At 64.2% G+C, this 9,644-nt stretch overlaps 1 protein-coding gene across 4 annotated transcripts in view; it reads left to right on the forward strand.

Annotated features, from left to right (window-relative positions):
* Positions 1 to 8,669, forward strand: part of SLX9 (SLX9 ribosome biogenesis factor) — a 29,780-nt gene extending 21,111 nt beyond the window's left edge. The window contains exons 4-7 of one of the 4 annotated variants that reach the window (XM_007172649.2): positions 1,643 to 1,778; positions 4,150 to 4,195; positions 6,633 to 6,701; positions 7,736 to 8,669. In XM_007172649.2, coding sequence (XP_007172711.2) covers positions 1,643 to 1,778; positions 4,150 to 4,195; positions 6,633 to 6,701; positions 7,736 to 7,879 — 395 coding nt within the window. In that variant the 3' untranslated portion in view covers positions 7,880 to 8,669. The remainder of the gene's footprint in view (positions 1 to 1,642; positions 1,779 to 4,149; positions 4,196 to 6,632; positions 6,702 to 7,735) is intronic. The other 3 variants (XM_007172650.2, XM_007172651.2, XM_007172652.2) reach the window with 3 other exon arrangements.
* Positions 8,670 to 9,644: the final 975 nt, after the last annotated feature.

Raw genomic sequence — 9,644 nt, forward strand, 5'->3', positions numbered from 1 at the left:
AGTTGAGGGTCCCCTGGGCTCTCCCGGTCTGGATGCAACCGGGGTGGGTGTGTCCCTGACTTGGCTTGTCTGGGTGGGCCTTTCCGAGCTTCTCGGGCCGCAAGGGCCTCGAGGGTGAACTGCCAGCCTGGGGAGGAGGTGCCCCTGCCAGGCCTCCCAGTAGCTTCTGTTTCCACAAAGTCTTCTCTTTTGGGGATGCCTGTGAAGGGCCACCACACGTCCCTCGCCTGTCACATACACCTCCTGGGGCTTGGGCGGACCGGGGCCGAGCCGAGCGCACACATGTTCTTTGCACTAATAATCAGTGGGCTGTCCTGAGTCTGTCCTCACTCGTGGGGCCCCCGTCCAGGTCCCCGTCCCCCTGGCCTGCCCGTGCCTGGTGTCGTCACCGCCCTTCTGGGTGCCGTGCCCACCGCCATCGCCTCCTGCACCTGCCCCGAGGGGTGACCGGGCGGCCACAGCGCCTGAAGGACCGGTTGCAGACTCACAGCCTCTCGGGAGGGAGACGCCCCGCGTCGGGCCCGCCTGGCCCGCTGGCTGACGCTTCTCTGCTGGCATCTCCAGGCCTCTGTCGGCTGGGCTGTGAGTCTGTCGGCTGCTTGTCAGGAAGGTGCTCTCAGTTCCCTTTTTAGATGTGATTCAGTCTGCAGCCTGGTTATTTATAGCTCAATAAACCTCGTGCAGTTGGGAGGCAGGAGAGCCTCTCAGGCTCCAGTCTGATTGTCCCAAATCCATCACATCACAGCCTCATTTCCAAGCTTTTTAGTAGCAGAGCCTTTTTTTTTTTTTTTTTAAGGAATCTAATGCAGAACAATCAACAAATCAATTATCACAGATTCAGGCAGTTTCCCTGGAGCAAGGTCTGCACACAAGCTAGTGAGCTGGCGTTTTCCACGAGCCACACTGTGGAAATAACACATTTGAGTACGTGTTTTATTAGCAATTTTGAAATACATATATTTTAAAATGAAAGTCAGATCCTGAGGCCATGTCCCCGTCCAGGCCCTGCCGAACCCCTTCTCTGTGGAGGCCGCAGTCCTGCCGGCCGGGCAGCCTCACCCCGGCTCATCCGCGCCCTGCCCTCTGCTCGGCACCCTGGACCCCCGGGCCCCGCCGCCCCCTCCCCAGGGTCTGTCCCAGTGCCCATACCCCTCTTCCCAGGCCGCCCCCCCACCAGTGCAGGAGCCCCTTCGAGACCCCGCGGTGCGTGTTCCCTCTCGCTTTGGACCTGGCCACTCTCACCCTGTTCCCTTGTTGGGGACCCTCCTGCCTGCTGACGTCTCCCGTGGGGACCTCTTTCTCCCTCCTGGCGTGTCCCTAGGAGGCACAAGGGAAGCAGAGGGGAAGGGGGCCGGCTGCTCTGACTGTGCGGCCCCTCCCTCCGCCCACCCCACTCCCGCGGCCGGGCCCGGCCTTCTCGGGCAGCTCTCCCGCCTGCAGCCCGTCTCCTCATCAGCCTGTAATTCGACAGCCACCTCCGGGATTAAGGGGAGCAGACCGCTCGGAGCCAGCCCGCCCCCGGGGTCCTGGCCGAGCTCAGGCTCTGCGGGCTGGGAGTCGGGACCCTCTGTCGCTGAGGGCAGCGGCCGGGCACTTGTCCTCCTGGGTCCCCTCTCGCTGACCCCTTATCCCCCTTCCTCAGAGATCGAAGCCACGAGGCTGGCAGAGCAGAAGCTCAAGGCGGAGCGGAGGCGCAGGGCCACGGTGGTGGTGGGGGACCTGCAGCCCCTGAGGGACGCCCTGCCCGAGCTGCTGGAGCTGCAGACGGCTGGCCAGCGGTGAGTGTCATGGCCACGGGGCTGCCGCCTTGTCCAGGGCGCGAGGACGAGCAGGTGGGGGGCCGGGCCGGGCACTGACCCCGCAGAGGCCCGTCTTGACTTGGACACCCTTGTCCCAGGCCCAGCCACGAGCCGGGGGCCCTGGGGCCTCCTCGGGAGCGGGTGCCCGGCGGCACGCGGGCAGCACAGTTGCTCTCCCGCCGCGTGGCCAGAGCCGCTCAGCCGGGCCGCCGCCGGGCTCTGTGCTCCCTGCTTGTCTTCTGGGAGCCGCAGCTGCTGCCTTTGCCGCCTCCCTCCCAGGACCGGCCGTCCTCCTGGGGCCCTTCCTGCCTCCCTGGGACCTGTGTGCTTTAGGAGAGCGCGCCCCTCTGCTGTGCCCGGGCTGCCGTTTCCGAGCAAGGGTGAGGCCGCCTGGCCTGGCCGGGAGGCGCCAGCGCAGGTGTGACCACGGCCTCGGCTTTAGGACAAACAGGCAGCAATTGGAGGGCCTTTCTGTTCTGTCACAGTTGCCGGACCACCATCGTTTACTGTGTTATCTCTAATTTTGCCTTTTTGAAATAATTCTTTCTCCTACCGAATTCCCCTCTGAGGAGGAAGGATCTGGGGTTGGCAGGGGACACGCTCAGGGCCCCTTGGCTGCAGAGCCAGATGGTCAGTCCAGGCTGGTTCCGGGATGGAAGCGCCCAGAACATCAGGTCCAGATGAGGAGTGGCCACCAGAGCTGAGATTTGGCAACGGAACCAGAACCCAAAATGCACATTCCATTCCTGGTTCTTGAACAAAAATGTGACCCGGTCAAGCATCCTCTCCCTGCTTTTAGTTTTCTCATCTGAAAAATGTGCTCGGGGCTCCCCGAGGGGAGAGAGCTGTGTAAACACCGCGGCCGGCAGCCGGAGGAGGACTGCGTGGGGCTGCGGGGGCCCAGCTGCTCTCCCAGCCCCAGCCTCCGGTCGACCGGGGTCACCGTTTCCCCCTCTAGTGCCTCTTGGCACTGGGGAGCTGTTCGTTTAAGTAAACATTATTTTAGAACAGTGTTTGAATATAAATAGAAAAATGACGGAGATAATAGCGACAGTCCCAGTGTAACTCACACACGGCTTCCTCTCTGTGACGTCTTACATCAGCGTGTGCATTTGTCACAATTAAGGAACCAACACTGATTTATAAATAATAAGCTTAAAATAATAATTGACTATAAGCTCACAGTTTATTCAGACTTTCTCAGTTTTCCTTGGTGTCCTTCTGTCCAGGACCGCATCCAGGACCCCACGTGACATGTAGTCATGTGTCCCCTCAGAGCTCCTCTGGGCTGTGACAGTCTCTCAGACCTTCTTGTCTTTTTTTTTTTTTTAAATAAATTTATTTATTTATTTATTTATTTATTTATTTATTTATTTATGGCTGTGTTGGATCTTTGTTGCTGTGCGGGCTTTCTCTAGTTGTGGTGCGCAGGCTTCTCACTGAGGTGGCTTCTCTTGTTGCGGAGCACGGGCTCTAGGCATATGGGCCTCAGTAGTTGCAGCACACGGGCTCAGTAGTTGTGGTGCACTGGCTTAGTTGCTCTGTGGCATGTGGGATCTTCCCAGACCAGGGCTTGAACCCGTGTCCCCTGCATTGGCAGACGGATTCTTAACCACTGTGCCACATGGGAAGTCCCAACCTTCTTGTCTTTAATGACCTTGACAGTTTTGAGGGCCAGTCAGACATTTTTCAGGGCGTCCCTCAGTGAAGCCCACAGAGGGGAAGGGCCTTTCTCATCACGTCCCGTCCGGGGTGCGTGCTGTCACGTGACTTACACTGTGGACGCTGACCTTGGTCACCTGGCGCAGGTGTGTCTGTCAGGTCTCTCCGCTGTGCAGCTGCTCCCCCCTTCCCCACTGTCCTCTGGAAGGAGGTTGCCGTGCACACCCTGCACCCAAGGAGGGGGGACGCTCCCCTCCCCGAGGACGGAGTGTCTGCAGAACCACGTGGATTCTCCCGCAGAGCAGATTCCCTCTTCCCCCGTTTCCTTATCAATTACTTATTTATGTCCGTTTGGACCCGTGGGTGTTTGCTTTATACTTCGGGCCATGATCCAGTACGACTGTGTTCTGTTGCTGAACCGGCTCCAGCTCTGGCCCTTGGCAGCTCCCTCAGTTGGCTCCGCTGTCCACCCGACACACCCATCCGTGGGGGCTGTTGTGTTTTGTTTCTGAGCACTTTCCTTCCTCTCTGGCACAAGGTGCTCCAGGCTTATCCCGGGCATTTCCTGCTCCTGTCCGAGAGTCGGCGTTTCTCCAGGGAGCCCGGGTCCCTTCCGTTGGAAGTGGTGTAAGAAACCAAGATCTGGGCGCTGGTGTGCTGACCGTGGCTGGGGTATGGTTGCTTCTAGGTCCTCTCAGCTGACAGCAGGGACATACGTGTGTGTCCTGACCCAGGTGTGTTCCTGTGAAATTCGGGGAACAGTCTGCAAGTCCATCCTCACTTCTCATGCCGACCGCAAGTCTGGGGTCCCCAAGACCACTCTTAGATTTGATGATTCTCACAGAAGGCCATTACACTCAGTTACAGGTTATTACGGAGAAGGAATACAGATTAAAATCAGCCAGGTGGGGAGACCGTGGGGAGGGCCCGGGAGTGTCCAGTCTTCCCTCCCTGTGGGGGCGGCACAGAGGTCTTGCCCAGGACGTGCGGGGACGCCCACCAGTCTCCAGCCCTGGGGGGTGTGGGCGAGCAGGCCAGCAGGCTTTGCCTGTGGTCCCTTCACTCCATTCCTGTGACCTTCTGGCCAAGTGACGCCTGGCTGGGAGCCCCCAGCCCCATTCACAAGGTTGGGGTCCCCATGTCATCAGCCCTCAGTCTTTCAGCTCCTAGAGCAGGCCCAGCCCTGGGATGTTTGCTGCACGGGGTGTTTCGCCTCTTCTGTGCCTTCACAAGGGCAGGGTTTCCTGGAGCTGGGAGAAGGCGGTGCCCTTCAGGGCAGCTCACGCCAGGGGTGCCTGTTAAAAGCAGTAGGTTGCACGAATGGTCCAGCTGACAGGTGACTTCAGGACATGCCCCCAGGCATCCGAGTTGGGTGGAATGTGTTGGGGGGCAGCCTTGTGCCTGGGAACCCAGACCCCGAGGGCAAGGCCTCCGTCCCCAGTCACCAGCTGGGACACCCTGACTGAGGCCCTGGGCTGCTCCCAGCCTGTCCCAAACCTGGGTGGCCGTGCAGGGTGGTGGGGGGAGAGCCCGAGGCTCTGAGTGGGCCCAGCGGGTCCAGGTGTTCCCCACACTCGGTCGGGTGGGCGCCGCCCAGCACTGACCGGGCACCAAAGCCCCCTGGAGAGCCCGCGGGGCCCCTGAGGCCAGAGCCAGTGAGTGGACAGTGCCGCTGCCAATGGGCCGCGCTCATCAGGGAAGATTAGACTCCCCAGGAAGTCGATCCTCCGCGGCCTGAAGGTCGTAGCGGACGAAGGTGGAGGGCCTCACGCGTGGAGCCTGGACCTGACGTCAGCAGGGCTCACTCAGCCCCTGGGACCTCCGGGGTTTGCCTGCTGGTGCTTGGTTTTGGGCCCCCGTCCCCTTGGGCTGGGTGTGCTACGTAGGCTCATTCATGTCAGAGGGGGAGGGGCAGGGGGTGGCACAAGAGCCCCAAAGCTGGGAGCCACCTGGGCGCACCTACGCGCTCAGTGCTGGCTGAAGGGAGCCTGTCAGGAACGCACTGGCCTGTCTTGCAGTTGGGGAAACAGGCTTCGAGAAGGAGCAGCTCCCCTGAGGTTCCTCCTAGGGCAGCCAGGCCTGGGGTCCTCTTCCAGCCCAGGCACCTCTGCGGACACGTGGGCAGCGGGCAGTGTGCTCTGAGCTGCAGTTGGGCCTGGCAGGAAGGTCGTTGCCTGCTGTCCCCCCCGACTCGGCCGTGCGGCCAGAGCCAGGCCTGGCCGCCATGAGTGAGCTGGGGCCCTCCCTGGGTGGACTTCAGAGCGGGCAGGCGGGACCGGGGCCGGCGTCGGGTGTGAAAGCCCCTGCCCCGGGCCGCTGGGGTGAGCGCTGGGGGTCAGTTCCCTGCAAGCCCGCGGCCTCGGGGAATCCACCCCGCCTGCGTCCGTCCACAGTGGAAAACGCCACTGGGGAGGGTCCTGCCTCCCCCTGTGAGTGGCCTGACAGGCCCTGGACGTGCCCTGAGGCTCGGGCGAGGGTCCTGCCCCTCCTCGCCCCCCCACCGTGCCTCCACCTGCTATGCTTGGCCACACCTGGCCCTTGGGCCCCGAGGGGACTCCTGGGTGTGTGTTCACACCTCGGTGCCCTCGGCCGTGGGAAGCCTTCTTACCTTGTGCTAGACGGGGGTGCAGGCCCAAGGCCTCCTGATCCCCCAGCACGTGGCCGCCTCCTGGGGGCGCTGGCTGGAGGAAGGGAGCCCGGGCCCACCGGTTTGGCAAGGGTGGGGCCTCCCAGGAGCTCTGGGTGGTCGGCGGGGGACCTGCTCCTGGGTGGACACAGAGAGTGTCAGTGGTCAGAGGAACAGGGCCGCAGTGTCCTGGGACCGAGACTGGCCTGGAGTGGGACGGAGCGCCCCCAGAGCGGCCGGGACCCGGGGAGCGGAGACAAGAAACGCCTTTCATTCATAACTTACGAAGAAACTTGAATACGCGATGAGGGCTCCTGGTCTGGAGGCTAAATTTAGGTGTCGGCCCAGGACTCCCGGGTTTTCTGGGCCCTCCCGCCCCGGCCGGGTCCCTCCCGCCGTGTGGCGCTGTGAGGCCGCACGTGCCCCCAGGCTCGCGCGCGGGAGGAGAGCCCTGTGTGCACCGTGGACCGTGGCCTGAGTCGGGTGCTCTGGCGGAGGTTCCAGGTGGGCGCGTGCTCTCCTGACTGTCTCCCCCGTGTCCCCAGCAGGGCGGCCATCAGGCCCCGGGCAGCCCAGCTGAGCCGGATGAGCGCGGCGCAGAGGTTCCAGCTCCTGTGAGTACAGCCCCGCCTCCGCACGGCCCACCCCCGGGACTGTCCGGCATCGGGCTGCGTCCCCCGACCCCAGTCCCTTGGGTGCTGGGGACAGCTCGGCCAGGGCCAGCTCTGGGCCCAGCCTGTCTCCAGGGGCCAGGAAGCCCCTTCCCCCAGGGCAGTGAGGGGAGCAGCTGCTGGCTCTCGGGGGGCCGCCCTCAGGACCCAGATCCTAGGCGTCTTGCATGTGTGGACATCTGGCCGGGCAGTCGGTCATCCAGTGGGGTCCAAAGTCTCCCCAGTAGCAGCAAAGAAAGCTGGGCCCCAGTGTGGTTTGGCCTTGCCCTCGGTCACATACCTGTGGGGGCAGAACACGGCTGGGCCCTCCACCCCGTCTTGCCCGCCCAAGGCCAGGGCCATCCCCACCATGATGCCACGATGGGCTCACGTGGGCTTGTGCTGGAGCTGCTGCCCTGAGCTTCTGGCCAGGCCACCCGTGGCCGTGCTGGGCTGTGGGCCCGTGCGGCTCCAGACGGGGGCCGGCCGGCTGTAGGGACAGGCACAGAGTGGCAGCCCCGCAGCGGCCTCTGCTGCGGAGGGGCGGGCCCACTGCAGCACCCCCATCGCCATGGCCCCCCTGGGGCCCGGAGCTCCTGCGCCCGCTTCCTGCTGGAGGTGCCGCTTACGTGAGCCTCGTGTGTGCAGGGCGCCTGCCACCTGCTGCCTTTGATAGCCGCTCCCTGTCACAGTCTGGGATGAGGGGCCTTTGTGACCACGAGGAGGCCCCCGGGCAGCCACTCCTGTCCTGCCCAAAGCCCCTGTCGGGCCTCAGACCCCCCTCGGCCCGCCCCCCCCCGCCCCCAGACGCTCCAAGCAGAACTTCACAGTGCACAGCCTTCCTCACTCCCCATCTCTCATCCTGGTCCTGGACCACCCTTTGCCGGTGTCCCTGCAGGCTGGCCGAGCCGAGGCTGGTCCTGGGGGTGCTGACGGCTCATCCCCAGTCCCTCACCGAGGGCATGGGGTTTGCTGACCTCTGCTCTCCATTCTTTCAGCGAGGAGGAAAGGACGCGGTTTCGGGAGCTGCTGGCCAGCCCGGCCTACAGAGCCAGCCCCCTGCAGGCCATCGGGCGGCAGCTGGCCCAGCAGATGCGGCTGGAGGGCGGCGGGCAGTCCTGACGCGGCGTGGGTGCGCCTGAGCTCCGGGGACGCCCACGAGGAGGTGCCCGGGGGGCCAACTCTGCCATTGTCGCCCTGCTCCACCAGCCCCTAAGCGACGGGGCTGCTGTCCTCGGCACAGGCGGGTCTACCGAAGTGAGACAGGCGGTTGACACGGTAGTGTCGTGACTACCCATTTATTTTTGCAATAAAAAAGGTGCTGGAAGGATCCAGGATGTCCGTGGAGCTCGGTGCCGGCCACCCAGGAGGTGGTGCGGCCACTCGGCTGGCGTTCTTCACGCTTTTCTGTTTTGTCTGAGTTTGTCAACAGTGACTGCACGTTATGTGTCATTTGAAGAGAAAAACCTTCTGGCTTCCTGGTGCTCCCGTGGCTCCGGGCTGACCATGCTGGACGTGGCTCTGCCCGCTTCTCCAGATGCCCTCCGTCAGGGCCCCCGGCCTCTGCCCGGGCCCCAGGGGCTTCCCCTCGGCTGTGCCGGGGGGCATGGGGGGAGGGAGGACGGCGAGGCGCGGTGCCAGCCTGGCGCCGCCGTCCACCGCGGCGGACTCGGGCCCCAACCCGGAAAGTGGCCTGAGAAGTTGCAAGCGTGTGGGGACGCCGCCCTCCCCCCAGCAGAGAGCCCTGACGTCAGGCAGGCGCAGGTGGGGTGGTGAAAGCAGGAGGGCGGGTGGGAGAGACCCCGCCAGCCTGGGAGCCTGCTGGCTGTGGTCTCGGAGCCGGAGGGACTTCCACGTTCACAGCCCTGTGGTTTTAATCTTTGCAGAATGAACTTGGACTATCTGGTAATAAAATTAAGTGACAAACGGTTCCATGGTTTTTGTGTGCATTTTAAATGCAAACAGCAGGAGAAGGCTCGCGGGGCTCGTGGGCCTGGGCTGCGGTGCCCGCCCGGCAGGGCCTTTCAGGGGCTCTGGGCCGGGCCCGCGGGAGGGGGTGGGGGGCTGGGGGAGGAGCCCCCTGAGGGGCCGCGGGGAAGGGCAGCGTGGCCGGGGCAGGGCTGCCATCCGGCGGGAGGAGCAGCAGGTGCCAGGCCCAGGGAGCCAGGGGCTCCGCGCAGGAGGGTCCAGATGGCCGGGGAGAGTCGCGCACCGCCCTCCGGGGAAGCGGGTGGGGCGGGGTCCCCAGGGAAGAGGCGACATTGGTCCACACGCAGCAGGGGGTGCCTGCTGCTTGCCTGGAGGCTGGGGGGCAGGATGTGAGCGGCTGGGGGAGGGGACTTGAGGCTGGGGACAGCAGAGCCCTGGGAGAGGGAGGACGTGGGTGGTGGTGGTCTGGGTAGAGGGTCAGGGTCGCTCTGGGGCCCCCAGCAAATCCCTCCACTGCCGCCGTGCTGGGCGGGGTTCAGGGCGGGCGAGGGGAGGAAGGGCCCAGCGGGTGGGAGGTGGAAGGCCTAGGAGCCCAGGGGACTGGAGGGTGGCTTGCGTGGGGGCCACGCCCTCGGACATCGGGATTCTCGACGGAGGACCCTGCGCGTCTGCTCCTGGCTTTGTCCAGAGGGTCCCGCGTGGGGCTCCCCGGGGCCGCCCACCCGCACCCGGTCGTCGGCGGTGGGCCCGACCCTATTTGTGTCTGGCGTTGGGTGTCACCGGATTTGTCTCGAGTGGGCGTCTGCTGGGTGGGGTAGGGAGCGGGGGACAAGGCACAGGTGCGGCTCCCGGGGAGTTGGGTCCTGTGGCGCTCGCAGCCAGGCTTGCCCAGACTCCGGACGTGCTGCTTCTGGCATGTTCCTCGTGCAGCGATAACACTGATGACGCATCCTGGCCGAGGTCATGGTGCTGAGAGGC

The sequence above is a fragment of the Balaenoptera acutorostrata genome, chromosome 4, assembly GCF_949987535.1.
Source record: "Balaenoptera acutorostrata chromosome 4, mBalAcu1.1, whole genome shotgun sequence".
NCBI classification, from domain to species: Eukaryota; Metazoa; Chordata; class Mammalia; order Artiodactyla; family Balaenopteridae; genus Balaenoptera; species Balaenoptera acutorostrata.